Here is a 24,028-nt window from a genome sequence, read left to right on the forward strand (position 1 = left end):
AAGTATTGGAAAATATGGTTGAATTTTTCACCAGTCTGTAAGTTCCTCAAGGGCAGGGTCTAACTAGATGTCATGAAACGTTTCCTCCGTGGCATAGGGCACTGGGCCAAACCCACAGGAAGTGCTTAATCCTTGATGAAGCAGGACCCAAAACCAAGATAAGGAGTTTGTCCCTCAATCCTCTACATAATACAGAGTTGCTATTATTTCCTACAGGTGTTGAACCCAGGGCAGGAACTTTCTAAAGCCCAAGCCAAACAAGCTAAGACGGAGTGCTGGACTTGGATGAACACCAGTGGATGGTCTGGTGATAAGACCACTGTAAGGTACTACTACTATCTTAATGCATGTCTCTCAAGGAGTGCCTGCATTTTAAAGGAATGGCCTCAGAACAAATCCATCCTTTTAGCAGTGGGCTGAATCTCCAGAAGTGGTGCATTTCAGATACTGTCACATCTGGCTGAGAGTTTTGTTTGGGACTGGAGGTCCTATCCAGGACTTTTCAAAATATACCATGTAGAGAATGTCTAATGATAATACCTACCTCAGAGGATTGTTATGGAGATTCAATGGCTTCCAGAGTCAGCTTGAATGTCACCTCCCCTGTGAGGCCTCTCTGACTCCACCTCTCCCGTACTCACTACAAACAGAATTAATGGCTCTCTTCTGTGCTGCCACTGAACTTTGCACATGCCTCCTTCCTTCCTTCATTCATTCCCCAGTCACTGGGTGACTACTATGTTTCAGCACTATATCAGGCCCCGGAAATATAATGACAAACATCACAGAGTACCTGCCCTCAAAGAGCATACAAGAAGGAAGCAGACACAGAAACTAAAAAGCATAGTGAAGTTAGAGAGTCTCTGACAGACGAATGCCCTGGGGACTATAGTGTGGCCACAAAGAAGGGAATACCAGTTCTACCTAAAGAAGCAAGAAAACCCTGTCACTCTATTGCAGTACTGTATTCTTGTTTGATTATGAGGTCCTTTGAGGCAGGGTCAATGAATCCAGTAGGCATAGCACCTAGTGATACTTTTAGGGGCCCATGAAGAGGTTCTCATTTTATTTTTAAATCAGAAGTAAAATATAATAATGATGAGGATATGATGAAATCTAGCCTGGATTATATTCTTCTTTATGCCAACAGTCATAAAATATAATTTTAGATATGTATTTTTTTTCTAATGGAGGAAAAAGCCCACGGAAGTCAGAATGTTGCCCTGCTTTGAGGGCCAGGACCATGTTTTACCTGTCTTTGAATCTCCCATGTCTAGAACAGGAAGGGATGGATGATGGATGAATGGATGGAGGTTGAATGGTGTCCTATTTGTGTTCAAAGGGTACCACTTTTATATGCTTAACAGATGCCTTGTGTTTTGGTCAGACTGGACAGGACGCGGATTAACCTTAGTTCTTCCAACGGGAGCCCTAGTTGCTTGGGCTTCTTGAGGGTATTAGAGGCCTGGTTCTCTCCCTTGAAGCGGTTGGCATTCTCACCCACTCAGCAATTCCCCACCCCAGGAGCAAGCACTAGTCATCATAGCAGCCCCCCACCATCTGTGATTTAGCAAAACTGTATGTACATTTTACTAAATTCAAGCCCATTTTCCCCATTAACTTACATTAAAACTTCAGCCAGATAGTTTGTCTTCATTTCTAATTTCTTTTGCAAGGCCAGTAGCTTCTAACACCTTTAAGCTTGATGGTGCATAAGTAAGCACTCAAATGCATTAGAGGTGGGGTCAGTAACCTGTAGGCCAAGGGCCAAATCTGGTCCCACCACCTGTATTTGTAGGACCCTTGAGCTAAGAATTTTTTTGTGTGTGTTTCAATGGTTGAAAAAAATCAAAAGGAGAATAATATTTCAGGACACGGGATAACTATATGAAATTCAAATGTCAATGTCCATAAATAAAGTTTTATTGGAACACAGCCACACTCATCCTTTTCTATATTATATATGGCTGCTTTTGTGCTACGACAGCAGTTGAATAGTTGCAATAGAGACTGGAAAGTATTTACTAGTTGGCCCTTTACAGAAAGTTTGCTGACCTTTAACCTACAGCAATGGTTCTTAAACCAAAAAAAAAAACAAAAAACAAAAAAAACAAACTCGTTGTAGTCAAGTCGATTCTGACTCATAGCGACCCTATAGGACAGAGTAGAACTGCCCAAAAGGGTTTCCGAGGAGCGGCTGGAGGATTTGAACTGTCAACCTCTTCGTTAGCAACTGAGCTTTTAACCATTGCACCATCAGGGCTCCAGTGGTTCTCAAAACGGGGCGATTTTGTCCTCCAGGGGACATTTGGGAATGTCTGGATATTTTTGGTTGCCACAAATGGGGGAGGGGTACTGTTACTGACATCTAGGGGGCAGAGGCCAGGGATGCTGCTAAACATCCCACAAGGTGCAAGACAGCCCCCCACAACAAAAAATTATCCGGCCCCAAATGTCAATAGTGCTGAGGTTGAGAAGCCCTAGATTAGAGGCACCTAAGGTGAATACCTCTGGTAAAAGGGAAAACTCCGTGCTTAGTAAGGGCTATACAGCTTATTGAACGCCCAAGTATTTAACTTACATTAGCTCATGTAGCCTTCACAATGACACTGCAAGGAGTTACTGATAGTCTCCTTTTACGGAGAAGTTATTAACACAACTTGTCCCAGAGCACACGGTTAGCGAGTCTGTTTGGCTCCAGAGTCGGTATTTTTCCACAACACCCCAGTGCCTGTCTCTCTGTTCAGTGATGTCACAAGGCTATTGTCTCACTCGGCTGCCCCCTAGTGTGCAAGCTCCACAGAGGCAGGCCAATGTTGTTTCCTCTGCTACTCCTTCAGAGGCCTACTACAGGCCTCCCATACATACAGGATACAGACCACTCATGCAGTCTTCAACATCTGGCCATTCGGGAAATGAAGCTAAGGAAAGGAACCCACCCTTCTCGACTGCAATCAGAATTATGAAAACTGCCCACTCTCCCTCTTGCCCATTCTAATGCTTGGAGAGACAGAGGGCATCCCTCCCTGGTGGCCCCAGGACACAAAATACACGTTGCTATCTGTAGAATGCCTTTCAGGCCATAAAGAATAATCATATTCATGAATTCTCAGGATGCTCACAGCACAGCATTAAATGAGGGAAGTCGCGCGACAGAGTTATTTCTTCCCCTTTCGGAATTAAAACTCACCTGAAGCTCATTTTGTAATACCTGGCACTTCACTTCCTCCTAGATGATAATTAGTTCAACTAATCAGTTAAATCCATGCTAATAAGAGGGGAAAAACTGGAAGAGTTTCTGCCCACCCCCACCCTGCCCCGGTGGGAAAATTCTGGAAGATTCCCCTGGCTGGTGGTACCTCCTTGAGCCCGCCAAATCCCTCACTTGGGAGGCAGCCACCCACTCCTCCTGAGGCAAACCATGTGGGCCACATTACCTAATGATTTAGGATCAGATCACACAGCCATTTAGCATTTCTTTGAATTTTATTGAAAATTGACATGGACATTAGAAAGGTATTAAGCTAAACAGTGCTGGTTCTGGGGTGTTTCTCCTGGCAAATGAAGGCCCCAGAGGGGCAGTGACTGGTCACACCTTTGAGCAAAAAGAACAAAGGAGAAGAAAGGAAAAACAAACACAGATTCTGGAAAACATGCAAAGAGGCTCTCTCAAGAGACACCGGACAGCGGAATGCTGATGGATAGCGGTAGAGGTATATGGGAATGAGCACATTCACATGGTATTTTGATGCAAGGTAAACCAGTGAACTCAAGGCAGATTCATCAACATCAAAGCTCTCCCTCCAGATCTCAGGCTGAGCAGAAACTTATCTCAAAACCCAACTAGCCTTGGAAGGTTGAATTGTGCTCTCATTAAGCTGAAGCCCCTCTTGCCTCTCCCTTCTCCACCTGAGTATTAGCTAGTGGGTCCATATGTCCCCCTTGCTGGGGTCTGCAGTAGGTCTGTGAAGGCTGAAAAAGATACAAATGTTGTTTGACTTTCACTTCCATATTCAGAAATGTTTAATAGTGGCTGTAGACAGGCAATCCATGGAACCAGAGAATTAATTGTTGTTCAAAAAGAAAACCATAGAACTCAAACAACACCTTTTGAACGGCACTACCACACCCACAGCTGAGGTCTCCTGCCCCAGTCACTTACACTTGGGTGAGTTCTTCTGCAGTTGTCTCTGAGGTTACATTTGGTCCATTCTCCAGCTCTGATGGTTCTTACTCTGCCCTGTTAGGTTAGTACAAGACACTTCCATTTAAAATACCATATAAGTCAGAAGAGAGCTTCTTGCCTGGACACGGGGACACATGAACACTTGTTGAGTGTGTGTGTGGTGTGTGTGTGTGTGTGCGCGCATGCACACACGTGCACGCATGTGCACACATGCGCAATTTGAGGGCAGAGGGAATTGGTTCATTTCTGGTTTGAGACAATATGGAATCCTAACTCTTCTATAATGGCAGTCTTCTCCTTTAGACTTAGTGCAGCTGCTGAAGACAAGATTAAAAAAAGCTGGAGAGGGAGAGAGAAAGAGAAAGAAAACAGAAATTAGCCAAAGAAAAAGGACATTCAAAGTGAGACAGGGGGAGGGGAGTGGGCAGCGTTAGGTAGCACAGATTATTCTTTTGAGAAGACAGGTTAGAAATGGGGCCACTGATTGACCGTCACCACCAGTAAATCTGCTGAGAAGATTTTAAGAACACTACACACCGGTTTAAAGCTTCTTGTTTTAATGAAAAAACAAGCACATATTAACAGCCACATGTAAATACCAAGTGATTAAAACAAAACAAAAAAAATAAGAACAACAACAAAAGTGATCTGCACTGCAGCTAGGGAAAGCAAACTTCTTGGCTTAAGAGAAATGAGGGGCGTGTGTGTCCTTTTCAGAAAAGCCTTTCCATTCCAGTCTGGGAAAATAAAAGCCCAGACCATTTCTAATGACTGGTTTTGTTTCACCAGAAGTAAACAGAGTACTTAGGGTATTTTTTAAAAATAGAAACAATTGTACTAATTAAAAAGCCTTTTCACTGAAGCAGGAAAAAACCCTTCCTGTCTACAGTGAGAAAATCTACCTAATAAATATTTTAATTCTTGTTAGATTTTTGTTTACCAAATTTCCCTGTTGACAAGAATCACCAAGGGCACCTGTTAAATGTACACATGCCCGGGCCCCATCCCAGAAGTCCAGGAAGGCCGGCCAGCTAGCTAACAGGTGCCCTGGTGATTCCTACCATCAGCAGAAGCACTCAGTTGAGTCTTCTGCTTTGCCCCGCTCTCACCCACCCTGTCCTCTGAGGTCTTCCTGTGTGTGTGTGGGCGGGGTGGAGAGGGGTGGTGGGGAGAGGAGCAGCAGCAGCAGCAGCAGCGGAGGGGCTCTCTAATACTGACTGTTCTGTTTCTCCAAACGTCAAAAGGCCTTGTCTCCAAGAACACATATGAACGGATGGAATGCCTTTGTACAGTGAGTCAGGAGATACGGAATTTAGTTTGGCTTCTGCCATGAAACAGCAGTGGGACCTCTGGCGAGCCCCTTAACTTCTCTTGGCCTCAGGTTCCTCTTATGGAAAAAGTGGAACATATCTGTCTCTCCCCCTTGATATAAAATTCCTGATTTGGTCTCTGAAGGTCTGGCAAAGATTGTATGGCTCTAATGCTTTTATAATACTTTTTGTTGGGTGCAGTTGAGTTGATTTCTACTCATAGCGACCCTATGGGACAGGGTAGAACTGCCCCATACGGTTTCCTAGGCTTAATCTTTACGGAAGAAGCCCTGGAGGTACAGAGGTTAAACACACGGCTGCTAACCCAAAAGTTGGCGGTTCGGATCTACCCAGTGGCTCTACGGGAGAAAAGACCTGGCAATCTGCTTCTGTAAAGATTACAAAATTGGAAACCCTCTGGGGCAGTTCTACTCTGTCCTATAGGGTCACTATGAGTCACAATTGGCTTAACAGCAACGGACTTTTTTTTGGTTTGATCTTTATGGGAGCAGATTACCAGGTCTTTTCTCCTGTGGAGCAGCTGCGTGGGTTCGAACCACCAAACTTTTGGTTAGCAGACCTTTGGGTTAGCAGCTGAACGCTTAATCATTGCGCCACCAGGGCTCCTTAGAGCTCCTCAGCCCTCAAGTAGTTCATCTGTAAATACAGTAAATGCAAACATGGGGGGAGGGGCTCTTATTTATAATGTAAATAATCACTCGGGGTGTGGTGGGGAATAGAGATCAGTTGGTTGGTTGGTTTTAAGTTTGGGATTCATTGGAAGCAGCTCTGCAATTGGAGGTAAAAACATCAAAGCTGCAAACAAGATGCCTTTCCCAAAGAGACATAACAGCCGTAACCCAGCATCCTTCGGAGCTGCTGGCTGACTATCAGTGTCTCACCTCCAAGCCTAGGGTCTCCTAAAGCGCCCCACTGTGACTTGGATTTTCCCAAGAAAGTAGCTTCCCCTTGGCAGCCTCACCTCCCTCCCTGCCTCTGGCCACTAACCAGTGAATCAAAATGAGAGTATCCTTCCTAACTCACCACAAAATATACTTCAAAACTGCACTCTTGGCTTTGCCAACCAGAGGAGAGAAAGCGTGTGTGAAGGTTTGCTTTTCACGTTTCTCTACTTTTTGCTTCCTAATATGTATTATTGAAGAGAGAACTTGCTGCCCTCCCCCCAAATTTGCAACACTTCTGCAAGGCGTGAACATTTGCCATAGCCTTGTTTGACTTTGTGGTTTGAAAGTAAGTGGTCAAAAAAAAAACCTTCAAAACATAAAATCAACGAGAAGGTGGTGGTCATGGTCCGTGCCAGTGGGCCGGGGAGGCAGGAGCAAGTTGTGGAACTCAAAAAGCAGAGGTGGGTCTTGAAGTGATAGTGCATCGCAAGGGTGGGGTGGGGGCCTGGCTGCCTGGCACCCCAAGGGAAAGCTGTCAATTACAATAGGAACTGTGGCTTTAAAAGGCTACATGGAGTCCAGTCCAGCTGTAGCGGGGAATGCTATTCAGTACACAGCCATGGGTTACTGCAAAGGAAGGGCAGAGAAATGGCGTATTAGCCAAAGATCGTTGCCAGGGCACCTCTAGCTCTCACTATGTCACTGGCCAAACACCAAAGGCCACTGCCCCTGGTGGCCCTGACAATGTAGGGCTGTCTACTTCACAAAGGCTCCCCAAAGCCACTATTGGATGGGATCCACTATCAAAATTAGGGCTGGAATATTTTGAAATATCAAATTCTTGGACTAGAGATAAAATTGTTGTTAAGGGTCGTCGAGTCAATTCCAACTCCTAGCGACCCCGTGACAGAGTAGAACTGTCCCATAGGGTTTTCTAGGCTGTAATCTTTATGGGAGCAGATCACCAGGTCTTTCTCCTTGAGAAGGTTAAGGACCCTCTAAAGCACAACACCTCTTTTCTTCTGTCTCTCCTCTTCTTATTAGGGTACATGTGCAAAATGCATATTAAAAACATTCACCAAATAAATAGACTGGAGGAGGATTCATCAGCGCAAACCCGAAAACACCAATTCTTTGCCCACTCAGTTTGCCAGTTTATGAAATGGGATTACTGTACCTGGTACTGGCCCTACCTTATTGGGATGGGGTGGAGACTTTATGAGAAAATACAGAGGAGTTTCTGGAACCCCTCAGAAGAATTCTATAAGTCTATAATTCAAGACACTAGGCTGGTAATAGTATTCAGGTTTATTCTCCCTTCTGCATCCATGGAGTACCCAGAGTTACAGAGAGGAGAGATGCATAGTTTCTCCAGCAGTTGTGTTTTCGGGGAAAGGCTGGGTGTAAATAAATTCATCCTGGATTTTGAACAAAACTTGTGTGCCGGTTTGAGTGAATCAAAGCTAGAAAGGGCTGGGCTAGCAGGCCAGGAGGAAGATGCACTAGAGGATCTCCTTTTGGATACCTCAGTTGATGTGGAGTTGATTCTGATGCATGGCGACCCCATGTGTGTCAGAGTAGAACTGTGCTCTATAGGGTTTTCAATGGCTGATTTTTGGGGAAGTAGATTGCCAGGCCTTTCTTCTGAGGCACCTCAGGGTAGACTTGAGAAGGGGCTGTGACACCTAGTGGGGGGGGTGTCCAGGAAGACCAGTAGTTGGGGTGCAGGTGACTAAGGCGGGAAGCTGTGCTGACCAGTGGTTACCCAGCCATGGTGGATGCAAATCCGTCAGGGAAACAAGCAGCAATCAGAGTTCAAGCAGGGAAGCTGGTGGGGCCCCTGGACATGTTACAGTCTGGCAAAGACAGGGATGGATGGCTGGGGGCACTGGGAACAGAACTGGGATGCGGGGTGCATCTCCAAGCCACGCGACCGCTGGCTTCTTGACCAGAGGCCAGACACCGTCCTCAGACTCTCAGGCTTCTATGAACCTTGGCAGGAAGAGAAGGGGGACACGGGATGTATGCCCTCCAACTGTGTTAAAGGGTTATTAGAGAAGGGGAGGCCCAGCTCTGTTGCGCAGGGGAAGGGCGTCTACAGGAAGCCCAAACTGAAAATGAAAAGAGAAGTTGGGTTAATGAATGGATGGATTAATGTACAAAAAAAAAAAGAAAGGTCAGAAAATTGTTTAATTAAGTCACGATGACTAACAGATAAATTAGAATATAGCTATGTTAGATGACCTTCAGGTCTTATTGCATTGGCTCCAGGGAACATGCTTTCTCTCTCACACACCCACACACACTCCTGAGTGGCAGCAGTAGTGCCGTGAGCTAGCAAAATAATTATCACAACCACAAAAACACTTTTTATCTCTTCCTAATTACTACAAAACCAGTTGATGTGGAGTCAACTCCGACTCATGGCAACTCCATGTGTGTCAGAGTAGAACTGTGCTCCATGGGGTTTTCAATGTTGATTTTTCTGAAGTAGATCGATCGCCAGGCCTTTCTTCCAAGGCACCTCTGGGTAGACTCAAACCTCCTTTTGGTTAACCGTTTGCGCCACCTAGGGACTCCTGTGCAGAAATACCTTCAGCAAATCTCCAGGTGGCCTCAGGCCATTGGCTAGAGCTCCAGGTTCTCATCCACTGCATTTCCTTGTCCCATAGGGAAAACAGGGATTTGAGGTTTCACCTCGGGTAGCCTTCAGAGCGGTTCTGGTCAGTTAACTGATACCCCAGGGCAAGACCTGTTTGAGAAGTGTCTGGGGATGGCCACTAGGTTCTGCCCTAGGGTCCACAGCACAGTTACCTTAAAAGCCTGAGCTATGGAAACATGCTGATTTGTGTTCACATAGCACTTGCAACTTTGTTCCATTTAAACTGTATCCCCGTGACATAAATAGGGCCTGCAGTACCGATCCCCATATGACATATGAGAAAACTGAGAAACACAGAGAAGTCAACTGACATGCCTGTGGTCTCAAATAAATCACAGCCAGGGTCAGAGCCTAAATTCCTTGGCTGTCTACTCAATACTCTTTCCATCATATCACAGTGTCGCCGACAAGTCCTGGGTTGTGGCTATAAGCCCCTGTTAATTAGCTGAAGAGGCCCTGGTTGCGCAGTGGTTAAAGCACTCATCTACGAACTGAAAGGTCGGCGGTTGGAACCCATCACGTGCTCCGTGGGAGAAAGATGTGGCAGTCTGTTTCCATAAAGATCTATAGCCTTGGAAACCCTAAGGAGCAGTTCTACTCTGTCCTACAGGGTTGATATGTGTGGAATCGACTCAATGGCAACGGGTTTGGTTTTGGTTTTATTAGCCCAAGAATACATTTATCCCACTAAATAGACTACTAAATATTTTGGGGAGGGAAAGAGTTAAAAGCACGTTCCCTGGGTGGTGCAAATGGTTAACGCACTCGGCTGATAACCGAAAGGTTGTTGGTTTGATTCACCCAGAGGCACCTTGGAAGAAAGCCCTGGTGATCTACTTCCAAAAAATCAGCCATTGAAAACCCTGTGGAGCACAGTTCTACTCTGACACACGTGGGGTCACCATGAGTCAGAACTGACTCCACGACAACTGGTTTGGTTTCGTTTTTTAGTTAAAAGCACATACATAACACCTTCATGAGTAGGTTTGTACAGTTGCTTCCCCAAAGAGAATATACCCACATTCCCACACATGTACGTACATACACACACTTTGGGGACACACACACACACACACACACACACACACACTCATAATCAGGTGAATGGCAATTTATATCAGGAATTAGGAGTTCTGCATTAATGTTCCATTTCTACCACTAGCTCATTGTGTGATCCATGGGAAGTCCCTTAAAGTCCCCAGTATTCTATTTACTCAGCAGAAAGAGTAGCCTAAAAAACATAGCAATAGCCTATGTACTGGGCTGCATGATATATTTTGGTTGTATATATATATACCCTGGTGGTGCAAAGGTTAAGTGCTTGGCTGCCAACCGAACCCATCCAGTGGCTCCACTGGAGAAAGACCTGGCGATCTGCTTCTGTAAGGATTACAGCCATGAAAACCCTGTGGGGCAGTTCTCTTCTGTCACATGGAGTCACTATGAGTCAGAATCGACTCTAGGGCACCCAAGAACAACAACACATATTGTATGTACACTGTACGCCCCCCAAGACCATTAGCCATTGAGATATAGTCAAAAAAGGAACTTTTCTTACAAATGCAGACAGCTTAAGTAGTGCCTCCAGCAATTTCAAAGTCAATTAGTAAGCCTCACTCTGCCTGCCTTCTAGGTGGCCTTTGTGATCCACCTTTAGGATGATGGCTCTGGGGAGGGGGCTGGGTTGCCTTTGCTGCTTTCAGATCCTAGGAAACCAAGGCCCCCTTCTTCTCTTTGGAACTGTTTTTGTGGTTTGCTGTAGAGAAACCTGATAGGAAAGGCCAACCTCCTTTGGGTTGGGGTTGTCTGTTCCAGCTGTTTACCAATTGCCTCCCACATGTAAAGTGGGGCTTTAATGATAGTTTTGCCAAAATTCATTTTCGTAATGGCTTAATAATGGTTTACTCAGGGAAATCTGAATAAAATTATGTCAAACCATGTGCAATGGAGCCTAAATGAACTTACTAGGATATAGTTTTCCTGCTCTCATTGAAAATGGGGGAACAAAGAAAATAAGCAGGAACTGAACTCTTTTTCCTACTGTGCGTCAGATACGTTGCTAGGCGCTGAGACTACAGCTGTGAACAAGACACTAAGAATTGATAATCGTCTTCCATGGAAATCTGCTGTTTCCTTCAAGTCAACTAGCAGAGGCTCCAGATCTTCCTTTAAGCTAGACAGTAAATCATTTCATTGTTCTTTCAGATTGTTTCATTTGGCCCAGTTTCATGGGCCTTATGTTTCAGAAGCCTCTATGGACTTCCTCTTCGAGATTTGCTTGAAAGTAAGATGTTTTGCCACCTGCCCGATTCCCCAGTACAATAGCTGCAGCAATCAGTTTGGTGAGTAACAGCAGGCCCTCCATTTAAATCACACACTACATTGGTGAGAGGGGAGAATTCTTCTCAATATTTTATATTCCCAGATCCAAACAAACCAAATGTAAAAAGACATTTATGAGACAACTGGGAGGACTTTGACCACTGGCTAGAAAGCTGATGATGTTAAGGAAAGATTGGTAATTTTGTAGGTGTGGTAACAGTGGCACTGTGGTTATGTTTTCTTTCTTTTAAGAGTTGTTATCTCTTAGAGATACAAACTAAAGTATTTACAGATGAAGGGATGTGGCTTTTGCTTTAGCATAATTCATCGGGGGTAATAGGTGACACAGGATTGGCCATGGGTTGATAGTTGTTTGGAGGCTAGCTTGTGGGTATACTGGGCTTCATTGTACTATCCTCTCTTCTTTGGTGCATGCTTGAAAGTTTCCATGCTAAAGTTTTAAAAAATTATAAACATAATGATTTTAAATATAAAATATTTATTCTCTCTTCATCTACTACCTGAGTCTAGTAGAGTAGATTAAAAAAATAACCCGACTCATGGCAACTTTATGTGTTGTACAGTAGAACTGCACTCCATAGGGTTTTCATGGCTGTGACCTTTTGGGTAGCAGATCACCAGGCCTTTCTTCTGAGGCACCTCTGAGTGGGTTTGAATAACCAAACTTTAACCATTTGCACCACCCAGGAACTCTACTAGTAAAGCAGGTACCAAAAAACCAACCAACCAACCAAAAAACCAAAAAACACAAAACCATTGCTGTCAAGTTGATTCTGACTCATGGCAACCCCATGTGTGCAGAGTAGAACTGCTCTAGAGGGTCATGGCTTCAACCTTCTGGAAGTAGTTCACCAGGCCTTTCTTTCAAGGTGCCGCTAGGTGGGTTTGGACCATCAACCTTTAGGTTAGTAGTTGAGCACAGACTGTTTGTGTCACCTAGGGACCTTATAACCCATTGCTGTCGAGTCGATTCTGACTCATAGCAACCCTATAGGACAGAGTAGAACTGCTCCATAGGATTTCCAAGGAGCAGCTGGTGGAGTCAAACTGCTGAGCTTTTGGTTAGCAGCTAAGCTCTTAACCACTGTGCCACGAGGGCTCCTAGGGACCTTACAGAGGTGCTTAATCATTGCTTTCAGTTCCCTATAAGCTACATGAAGCCAGGGATCGTTTTGTTTTTCACTTCTGTGGATACAGCACCTCAGGAATCCTTCTCATCAAAGGTTACTGCTTAACTCCTTATCAAAGGTTTTCATGAATTTGGTACTTATAGAATTAAATGTAAGACATTCCCTATAATATCTGCGGTCTCTTCATTTTCTTCCACTTTTATTACGGTTTTTAGAGAGTACATAGCCAAAGGAAATTTGAGACCTTGAACCCCTCAGATAAGAAACAATCACTGTGGCATTAGGATAGGACTTGTGAGTCCAGCAGTTTCCCTCATCACTACAGCTGAGTCAATTTTCAAAGTAATAATTAAAGATTAGGGGCTCTATAAGAAAAAAATTGCCAAAATTGAAGCTCAAATACTAATCGCAAGATCTACCTATGATACCCAGCTGTTCTAGAAGCAAAAGTCTGAAAACTCTCCCTTTTTAATCAGGCAAGCAAGCATTCCACATGCATGCTTGAAATCACACCAGGCTATAGTTTAATGTTTTAAGTCACAAGAGGAAACCAGCTAGCCCTATGAAGCAGCTTCTTTTATGATTAGAGATGGGTGTGTGTATGAGTGTGTGGGGGGATTTGAGGGAATGTGTTCTAGAAGACACTGCCAGTTCTATTTAGAGTTAATAAAGCTTACCAGGACCCTGGGTCTCATGCAGCATGCAGCAAACAGCAGAGTTAACTGAAAAACATTAAAAGCTGATGATGATGGAGTAAGCATGAGGAGAAATCAATTATTATGAATTGACATAACCAATGAGGAGTTAGAGGTCCAAGGAGAAGATTAGTGGGGAGGGGAAGAGGGAAGGATGGGATGGTAGGACCCCCTGAAACACTGGCACTCTTTCTTAATCTCTTTAAGGGCCACCAAAGGAAATTCTGAATGGGTGACTATATTGGATCCAACCACCATCTCTCAAGAAGAAACAGTATTACCACCACCCCTACCTTCAAAACCCACCACCATCACCATAGGAGCAGAGTGGCATAAGTCTAATGGTGGAACTTCCAGAAGTTAACCAATTGTTCATGGAATTATGTAGGAAATCCAGAGCTGGGGCCACTTATACATTTGGAAGTATGGAAGAGGACAGGGCTCTCTTGTTAGGCCCTTATTGTTGATGTGTGGTGCCACACGCCAGCAAGGTTTACAGCCATCTCAAAAATTGGAAAAGGGCACCGTCACCAACACCAAATATTCCTGGGGACTGGAGAGAAGTGCCTCCCTACATAGGGCCTTCTGCTTGGGTGTTGGGAAATTTGAGGCAACTCGAGGGAAAGCCTGGAGGTCTGTGAGAAACTTGCCCTGAACATCTGAATAGGGAATATTTATAGTTTAGTGTCAATGGGGTCAGAAGAAATTATTCTTCTAATTCCTGCAAGCAGGTGGTGAAACTGCCCCAGGAACTGAGTTAACAAATATCACAGGACTCTGAAGGCAGCAGGTTAGAGCTGGAAGAAAAATTTAGATTTTTATGATCTTAAAAATAGGTATCCATTCTTGCTGGTGCAACTAATACATCACGACAGATCAGATAATATACGGTGTGTCCAAAGAGACTTTTTTTTTTAAGCTAGTTGAACTTCATCCATCAGATAATACCAAATGAGTGAATAAGTCAATGAATTTGTCATATAGTGCTATGATTTACTAACAAAAATCTCAAGACAAACTGGTGAAAATGTTCAAATTTTGAATAAATTGGATTGCAAAACTGAGTGTCTTCAAATATAAAATATTTTACTGTTGTACAAAAGCCACTGTTTTATTCCTAAGTGATAAAGCCAGGACTAGAGGAAAGGAAAGGTGTCTTTCTTCTGCCAAATATCTGAGTTAAATCAAAGAACAAGTGACTAAAACTAGGAGGCAATGACCACAGACAGCTTTCAGATCCTCAGGCCCCTTCAGTAAGGACATCGTTAAAACACTCCATCTGGGGGCTCTTCAAGTCACACTGCACAGACAAGCTAAAGAACGCAAGGGGACCGCTGGATACTTTCTTGATATTGTACAGGTCCCAGAGGAAATGCTTTTCTCTTCTCTGATTCTGGGATGAGGAGTGACTGGTAACTTCAGTAAGCAAAGATGGATTGGGTCAGGATTATTGCCCCACTTGGTTGGTAACCAGTTGCCCATGCTATCCTGCCTTATCAAATACCCGGAGATATAGGTTGATTTTAAAATCATTCCCCAGATGGAGGATGGGGCACACAGAGTACACTGGTATCTGAGCCTCTCCATCAAGTTCTCAGTACCCCAGGCCACGAACAAAGCAGCAGCCAGGAGGAAGGAATGGCAAAGGGGTGGGAAATCAGGACTGGGCTGTGGTCTGCAGCAGTTAAGCCCTGTTGGCTGCAGCTAGTGAGAACCAAGGCAGAGTGAAGTCGGAACACAGGCATGTGTTCCAGAACATGCCTCAGATATAGAACCATCACACAGGCCCAGAAGCCAGATCAGCTCCAATCTCTCAGGGAGAAAGAGGGGGCCCAAAAGTCTCTGCTAAAGGCTCTTTCTTCCAGTCCTCTATCTGCCCTTCTTTTTATTCCTCTCTCTAGTATAGCTTTGCAGCTCTCATTGTTTCCACTCTTCTTCTACTTTCTCTCTTTCCTTTTGCTTTCCCTCCCTCTACTTCCTCCCTTAAGTTTATAGGGCTTTTCTAAGAGGGGCTGGGCCTCTGAGGCCACACTCCTCCCCTACTCTCAGCTCCTCAACCTCATGGAATACAAAGCCCCCTGGGAACACTGAAACCAATTATAGGTGCCCAAACAGGTCTAACAGCCCCCAGTTCACCTCTGGTCACTAGCCCTCAGCCCCCTCCCTGAGGGGATGAGCAGGAGGAGCAGCCACCACCCCAGCCCAGCCTACCACTTACTTTTTCTTCTCTTTGTCTCTTTTCAGAGTCTGTGACCCTCCAGCCTGGGAACCCTGGGACTGGAGCAGCTCGGCAGCCGTCTTTCTCTGTTTGAAAGCATTCACTTCATCTTCCAGGGATTTCTTCTTATCCTCCAGCTTCTTCTTCTCGTCCTGGTGTAGTTTCTTCAGTCGGTCAAACTTCTCATGCAGCTGGAGGGGAAGCACAGGGAGTTTGGGGAGAGTCCCCCACCATTAGCAGCCCCCAGCACAGCTGAGCCCAGTGTGGTGGTGGTGGGGGCTGGCAAGGTTGCAATCCGGCAGGATCCTGGGACCTTAGAAGACATTTCTGCCAGCGACTGCCATGATGCCACCAAAAGACACGATGCTTTGGGTTGTTCTTTGCGTTTATTCTCTGCTACTGAATCTGTGAGAGAACCCCACTTTCTGCTTCATCAAACATCTTGTTGCAAAGCGTCTCCATAGCTACCACACATGGTTAATGATATCACTGATAATAATCTAACATAGGCACTTGGTAAAGTAGAGGGTCAGAGAAAAAGAGGAAGACCCTCAATGAGATGAATTGATGCAGTGGCGGCAACAATGGTCTCAAGCATAACGATTGTGAGGATGGCACAGGACCGGGCAGCGTTTCGTTCTGTTGTACATAGGGTCACTACGAGTTGGGACCGACTCGACAGCACCTAACAACAACAACCTCATTTAATCATCACAACAATCCTGAGCTAGACTCTGCTATCTCCATTTTGTAAGGAAACAGACAGTCAGAGAGGTTAAGGAATTTGCCCAAGGTCAAAGAGCTAGGAAGTGGCAAACCCAATCTTTAGAGGATTGCATAATGGGACCTCCCAATATGAAAGAGGTCCCTTGCCTTTTCTTGTTCCCTGCAATCAAGGAGGATCACCATGGATTGCAGAGAAAACTTCAGCAATGCTAAAGTTGGTGAAAGAAAATTCTTAGACTTGGACATGGAAGGAGACAAAAGGATTTTATAACATGGAATGATGGTGAAGACCTCAGCTTTGACCAGGGGGAGGCTTAACTAGCCCTGAACAGAACCAGGGAACCAAGGAAGAACAGCAAGAATGTTCTGGCACACCATAATGATAAGTGGATCAGAGAGCAAGAGGTATAGGCAGTAACCAACAAGAATGCAATAAACTACCCTGAATACTAAGAGCAGACCAAGCATAATCTCACTTTCTTTTGAGGATTCAGGAGAGAATTTAGGATTCTTTAGCACTTGCAGCACCCCATGAAGGAAGTCAGTTTTCCAGGCCCTATAGGTATTTGGGACTGTCATTTAGTAAGGTATGGTGGATGACAGAACTTGCTACATAAACCAGCTTTTACTAGTCACGCCGGGTGGGGTGGTAGAAGCTCTGTCAGCTGCTTTCACCTGGCTCTTGTTCATTTGACTTTTCTTCATTGGCAATCCCTTCACCTCTCCTCAGAAAAGCACTGAGTGACATTTTTCTTTTGAAAAGTGAAGCTGAAATAAAATCGACACTCTTGCCACAGGCTTTGGTGAGAACCCTGGAGAACCACAGCAGATTAAAGATGGAAGACACTTGGAAGTCATTAAGCACCTCCCTTCTTTATGGTTGAGGGTTTTGAGGTAAAGCAGTTGCTGACATGACCAAAACTGTACCTTAGGCTAATGAATCTGGCAGCAGTGGGAGAATTGTTAGGGGAGGAGAACTTGAAGGGCAAGGCGACCAGTTAAAGGACTGTTATTATTGTTAGGTACCAACAAGTCGATTTTGACTCATAGCAACCTCATGTGACAAAGTAGAACTGTTCCATAAGGTTTTCTAGGCTGAAAGATGTGGCAGTCTGCTTCTGCAAAGATTTACAACCTTGGAAACCGTATGGGGCAGTTCTACTCTGTTGTATAGGGTCGCTATGAGTCGGAATTGACTCAACGACAACGGGTTTGGTTTCTGGGTTAATCTTTACGGAAGCAGATCACCAGGTCTTTCTCCCTCAGAGCCACAGGGTGGGTTCAAACCACCAACCTTTCTTCGTCGGCAGCTGAGCACTTAACTGTTGTGCCACTAGGGCTCCTTAGAGGATTAACTGTACTAATTCAGGCATGGCTTAAGTAATAAAAACCCCACATAGGATCGTCAAACCTTAGTTTAAAAACTCACTAAAGCTGCATGGATGATTCTTTAACTATAAAATGAAATGGAACAGAATACTCAAGTGAACAGGGAAATGCCCCAGCTGTCACAGTTTTAGGTTTTAGCAAGGTACCCAGGACTTCTGAGCACCATCTTTCCCATAGCCATGGGGACCAGCACCAGAGAAGGTGTGATGGGGCAGAACAGCCAAGAAAGTGGTCAATTTTCCCTACTGAGCTCAGGACGCCCAGGAAGAGAGAAAAGAAGCAGTCTGCACTTGACCTCAAGGGGGCATGTCAGGACTCATCTCTTTAGCAGCACTATCCAATAGAACTTTCTGGGATGATGGAAATGTTTCGTATTGGTGCTGTCCAGTACAGTAGCCACTAGTTGCATGAGGATTGAGCATTTGAAATGTAGCCAATGGGATCGAGAGATTGAATTTTAAATTTTATTTAACTTTAATTCATTAAAAAGTTTTTTTAAGGGCCACATAAACCAGAGACTCCATCAGCCTGAGCCCAGAAGAACTAGATGGTGCCTGGCTACCACCAATGACCTCCCTGACGGGGAACACAACAGAGAGTCCCTGACAGAGCAGGAGAAAAGCAGGGTACAGAACTCAAATTCTAGTAAGAAGACCAGACTTAATGGTCTGACTGAGACTGGAGGAACCCTGGAAAGCATGGCCCCTGCATTCTCTATCAGCCCAGAACTAAAACAATTTCTGAGGCCAACTCTTCAGACAGGGATTGGACTGGACTGTGGGACATAAAATGATACTCATGAAGAGTGTGCTTCTTAGCTCAAGTAGATACATGAGTCTAAATGGGTAGCTCCTGCCCAGAGGTGAGATGAGAAGGTGGAGAGGGTCAGGAGCTGGTTGAATGGACACGGGAAATTCAGGGTGGAAAGGAGGAGTGTGCTGTCACATTATAGGGAGAACAATTAGGGTCACACAACAATGTGTGAATAAATTTTTGTTAGAGAAATTAACGTAAACTGTAACCTTTAACTTAAAGCACAATTTAGAAAAAAAGACAAAAAAAAGTTTTTCTAGTTGCCATCGAGTTGATTGCAGCTCATGGTGACCCCGTGTGTTTCTGAGTAGAACTGCACATAGGGTTTTCAATGGCTGTGACTTTTCAGAAGGTCCCTGGGTGGCAAAAATGGTTTGTGCTTGGCTGCTAACTGACAGGTTGGTGGTTCGAATCCACCCAGTGGCACTGCCAAAGAAAGTCCTGGTGATCTGCTTCTATAAAAAGATTAGAACGAAGAAAACACTATGGAAGAGTTTTACTCTGTAACACATGGGATCACCATGAGTTGGAATTGATTTGGTGGCAACGAGTTTGGTTTTTTTGGTTTGGACCTTTTGGAAGTAGATTGTCAGACTTTTCTTCTGAGGTGCCTCTGGGTGGATTTGAACTGCCAACCTTTTGGTTAGCAGCCATTTGCACCACTCAGTGACTCCAATCTAAATTTAAATAGTCACATTACCTAGTGGTTACCTAATGGGACAGCACACCTCTAGAGAGCAAAATAACACAGAATGAGAACACATCCCAGCTTTGGGGAATAAGGGGGTGAGACCCCAGTCTCTCAGCCCATTCTGTGCCAGCCAAAGCAGGACTACATATGCCATGCCCATCCTTGCCCAGAGCCTGCAAGGCTCCCAGCTGGCTGCTCTCTAGGGCTGAAGCCCCCTGCCATGCCCGAGTCAGCCTCCTTTCCCATCCAGCCCGGCACCTGGGCTCTCATTTACCTCTTTCTCTGCCTCTTTGAGCTCCGCTTCTTTCTCTTTGACTCTCTGGACGAACATCTGCCTCATCTCCTCTTCTTTTTTCTGGAGCTCTCCTAGGAACTCATTCCTTTTGGCCTCATATGTCTCCTGTAAACTGCGAACATGGTCAGGTTAACTCCACTGCCTTCTGAATGGTTCCTATTTGATGAAAGTTGCCCCCACTGACATTCCACAGGTTCCTCCAGCCTCCCTTCCCCATTTCTGGGAGAAGTAAAAAAATTAAAAAAAAAAAAAACAGAAGCATCAAGCTGTGGGCAGCTAGCTTGGCATGTGACAGCATGAACACAGAGCTGCTTGAGGGGGATGGGGCAGCCCTGGTGAGCTGGAGAGTCATTTGGAACTGGGAGTGACTTAGGAATATCTGGTTCTATACTCTCATTTTATAGATGAGGAAACAGGTTCAGAGAGGTGAGGTGACTTGCCCAAGGTCACAGAGCTAGTTAGAGGCAGAACTGGGACCAGAAAGTAGGTCTCCTGTCTCTTAATCTAGCTGCTTACACTGCAGTATGCTGCCAGGCCCTGGCTCTGAAACTGACCATATCAATTAATTATTTCAACAAAGATGTGATGAGACTCTGCCATGTACTAGACATAGTACTGATCGACACTATGCTAGTCGCTGAGCCTCTAGAGCTGACAGACACAGTGCTGATCCTCAAGGAACTCACGGTCTAGTGGGAGACGCCTAGGCTAACTCTCTCTGCCCCTGGCCTGGAATTATTTGTAATGAAATAGCAGTTAGCATGGTGAAGAAGCAGATGAACTGTGCTCCAAAGAGGGCAGCATGTGTAAGGGCACATGTGGAGAGAGAATGGCATATTTGGGGGGCCAGATGTGGAATTCAATATGGCAGGAGAGTATCACATAAGCTGTGGAATAATGGGAGAGGAGGTCACTGGGTCTGGTAGACAAGGACAGACTTTGGAGGCCATATTCAAGAAATGGACATTTCTCCACTGCAGGGTTTTAAGCAGGGTGCGGACTTCCAATCTGCAAATTAGAAAGACCACTCTGGCTGTTGTGTGTGAAGGGCAGACTTTCCAACAATCCGCATAAGAAGTGACGGGATCTTAATGTTAAGGGTTGGTAGGAAATGGAAGGGAAAGGTGAAATCTGAGGAAAAATAAAGGAAGCAGAACTCCCAGGACTTGGGAGGAATCAGAGATGATTCCTGTTTTTGGCTTCGGCAACCAGGTGGATGGTGGTACCATGAACTGTGAGAGGGAACACTGGAGGAGGAGTATGCTGAAGACAGAAGAAGATGAATTACATTTTAGATAGGATGAGTTTGGGCTACCTATGGTATGTCCGAGTGGAAAGATCCAGTATGCAGTTGGATCAATGGGCTTGGAGCTCAAAAGTGAGATTTTAGCCTGGGGGTCATGAGTCGTGTACTCGTAGGTGGTGATTAGGGCTGCGAGAGCAGAAAGAAACGGCTGCAAAGAGAGTAGAGCGTGAAAAGAGTAGAGGCCCTAGGAAACAATTCTGGAGAATACCAGCATTTAAAGGAGGAATCTGAAGAAGATGAGCCTGCAAAAGGGCTGAGAAGGAGCAGCTAGAGACACAGGAATAAAACCAGCCAGGTCAGTACCGAAAAATTTTTTTTAAAGACCAAGGCACAGAGCACTTCAAGAAGGAGGCAGCAGGGAACAGCACTGACTGTTATGCTGAGATCCAGTAAGATGGGATTAAAAGGGTGCTCTGAATTTGGCTATGAGTATGCAATTGCTGGAAGAGCCCTGGTGGCACAGTGGTTAAGCGCTTGGCTGCTAACTGACAGGTCGGTGGTTCAAACCCACCAGCCGCTCCACAGAAGAAAGCTGTGGCAGTCTGCTTCCATAAAGATTTCAGCCCAGGAAACCCTATGAGGCAGTTCTACTCTGTCCTATAGGGTGGCTATCAGTTGGAATCGACTCTACAGCAATGGGTAATTGCCATGGGTAACAGGTAATGCAATTGTTGACCTGGGAGAGACGCATTTCGGTGGAGCAGTGAGGGCAGGAGCCACACTGCATTGGGTTGAGGAGTAAAGGTAAGATGAGCAAGTGGAGACAGTAAATATAGAACAACTCTTTCTCCTTTCCGCAGATCCAAACTTCTTGACAGGGCAGAGACTGGGAGGAAGAGCAGGGCTAAGGGAGAGTTTCTTTAGGATGAAAATGTTTATATGCAACACAGAAAGGAGCCAGTAGAGAAGAGTGAAGAGGGTGAAGATAAGGGAAAGAGAGAGGTATTTGGGATAGAGCAAAGGAGGAGGTGGTGTTGTTAGGTGCCACAGAGTGGATTCTGACTCACAGCAACCCTATAGGACAGAGTAGAACTGCCCCATAGGGTTTCCAAGGCTGTAATCTTTATGGAAGCAGACTGCCACATCTTTCTCCCACAGAGCAGCTGGTGGGTTCAAACAGCCGACCTTTTGGCTAGCAGCTGAGTGCTTAACTGTTGCACTATCGGTACTCCTTCAAAGGAGGAAGAAATCTGCTGCCGTCGAGTCAATTCCGACTCATAGCAACCCTACAGGACAGAGTAGAACTGCCCCAGAGTTTTCAAGAAGTGGCTGGAGGATTCAAACTGCCAACCTTTTGGTTAGTAGCCGAGCTCTTAACCGCTGTGCCACCAGGGCTCCTTCAAAGGAGGAGGGGAGGGGAATAAATGTAGAGGTAGAGGGATCAGTTTAGAACAGGAAGAGGCACATCTCTTCCTTCACAGATGCAGATAAAGTTGTCAGACGGGAAGGAGAGAAAAAGCTAAGGGAGCTCCCATCAGATAGAGACAAGCACACCTTCGTCCAGCCGCAGGAGCTCCAATGGCCTCTGTCCTTGCCCGTCCATTTAGGAAACTGAGTCTGCCCCTCCTGAACCAGGTATCCCCAAAGGATTGCCTAATGCTTTGCCCCTGGGTTGGCTTTCTGTTGTGAACAGGTACTGTGGGATTTCAGAGGCCATTTGAAAGCCTTCTTACCCCATACACATGCCCCTTACTTGCTTGACACTTTCTGAAATGAGACTAAGCCTTTCCTTCCACAATCAAGGGCACCACATGGTTATTGAAAATATGGGGCTTATGTCACATGTCAGGCATATAGATCAAACACTTACTTGGGATCTCACTCCTAAAGTATAAGTACAATGAGCTGCTTTTGAAAACATTCCTCATCTCAGACAGCATCGTAGGTTCTGATTTGAGGAACATGCCAATGACTATTAACATTCTGTGGTCAAAACAAATTGTACACTTGAATGGAAATGTTAAGGACAGTGAATGAAGGCCCTGCAGTTCATCTCCACGTGGAAAATCACCACGACCCAGTCCTATCTGGTGTGGATCATGGGGAGGAGGGTGGAAACCTGACAGTCCAGTAGAGGTCTGATGAAGAAAGTGGGGCAGAGGACAGCCACAAAGGGCCATGCTGCAGAACAAGGCCCCAGCTCAGGGCTCTCCTCCAGCACAGGCTGGCTGGAGCACTCATGTGTGTGCTTGTGATGGTGCCTCTGTCTTTTCCTCACTCATAGGAGCAGGATGGCAGTGCTTACAAGCCTGCCCAGCCACTGCTCTCCCTGGCAGCTGTGCAGGTGCAGATTGGGAATGGGTAAGTGGAACTACCAAGTGGGTTACCTCTACTCCTCTAGGTCTTAAGCACCCTGTCTCTCCTCCATGGTGAATTCGTCAGGGCAAGGCTTGCACACCACCTGGTTGGGCTGAGCTGGGCTGGGCTGGAGGGAGAAGTACCTGAAGGGTTTGCTGTCAGGGTCGGTGTCCTTGAAGCCCATCTCCTCCAGCTTACAGCGACGGTACAGCTCATAGTGCCGAGTGTGGGTCTGCTCCCGCAGATCCTCCATGTTGACCCGAATCAGCATCTCCCGCAGCTTCACAAAGTCGCAGTGGGCCTCGTTTTCAACTGCATAGCAGGGGATGGGGTATTGAAAGTATATTGAAAGGAACGCCAGCAGAAGCAGAAATGGATGAAACGAGAGGCAACATGTCTAACAGTGACATCGCCTTGCAATCTGTGTAATCAGAGCCTATGTATTTACTTCCTAAATTGCTTTTCTACTGGAATTGCTAACGAAAAGTGACCGAGATTACAATAGTGGAAAACGGTACTACCATAAAAATATCTAAGAAGACATGCAGTAGCACCTCAACCCCAATTCACCAATCAGAACCCTCACAGAAATCTTCGTAGGACAACGGCAATGTGCATTCATCCATTCATCCAATAAATATTGGTTCCCAGTATTGTAGGAGGCACTGGGAATTCAGAAATGAAGCCATGGAGTGTTGCCCTCAGGTGCTTACAGTTTAACGGAAGAATTAGATGCAAATCAGCAAATATAATAATGCAAAAACTACAAAAATGGAGACAGAGCCAAGGGGCAATAAAAGCCCAGAAGAGGAGGGCCTAAGATCACCTGGGAGACTGAAGGCTTCACCAAAAAAAAAAAAAAAAAAAAAACCTTAAGATGACTTGTAAACAAAGAGTAGGAATCTATCAGGCAGATAAGGGAATCCTTGCGAGATCCCAAAGAGGTTAGGCAAGGTTACATAGCTAGTAAGTTGCAGAGTTGGGATTCAAACACAAGCGATCCAGGCTATAGGGACTCGGGGGGAGACAAAGGCTACGGCCAGGTGCCAAAATCTCCAAAG

At 45.4% G+C, this 24,028-nt stretch overlaps 1 protein-coding gene across 5 annotated transcripts in view; it reads right to left on the reverse strand.

Annotated features, from left to right (window-relative positions):
• Positions 1-2,457: 2,457 nt before the first annotated feature.
• Positions 2,458-24,028, reverse strand: part of SEPTIN6 (septin 6) — an 81,513-nt gene continuing 59,942 nt past the window's right edge. The window contains exons 7-11 of one of the 5 annotated variants that reach the window (XM_023734496.1): positions 23,111-23,279; positions 19,343-19,475; positions 15,450-15,640; positions 13,214-13,258; positions 2,458-4,525 (exon numbers count right to left, since the gene is read on the reverse strand). In XM_023734496.1, the coding sequence (XP_023590264.1) occupies positions 13,255-13,258; positions 15,450-15,640; positions 19,343-19,475; positions 23,111-23,279 (497 nt within the window). In that variant the 3' untranslated portion in view covers positions 2,458-4,525; positions 13,214-13,254. Of the gene's footprint in view, positions 4,526-6,088; positions 7,029-8,096; positions 8,513-13,213; positions 13,276-15,445; positions 15,641-19,342; positions 19,476-23,110; positions 23,280-24,028 lie in introns of those variants that run through there. The other 4 variants (XM_023734497.1, XM_004379825.2, XM_023734495.1 and 1 more) reach the window with 4 other exon arrangements.

This window comes from Trichechus manatus, unplaced genomic scaffold, assembly GCF_000243295.1.
Source record: "Trichechus manatus latirostris isolate Lorelei unplaced genomic scaffold, TriManLat1.0 scaffold00068, whole genome shotgun sequence".
In the NCBI taxonomy this organism is placed as follows: Eukaryota; Metazoa; Chordata; class Mammalia; order Sirenia; family Trichechidae; genus Trichechus; species Trichechus manatus.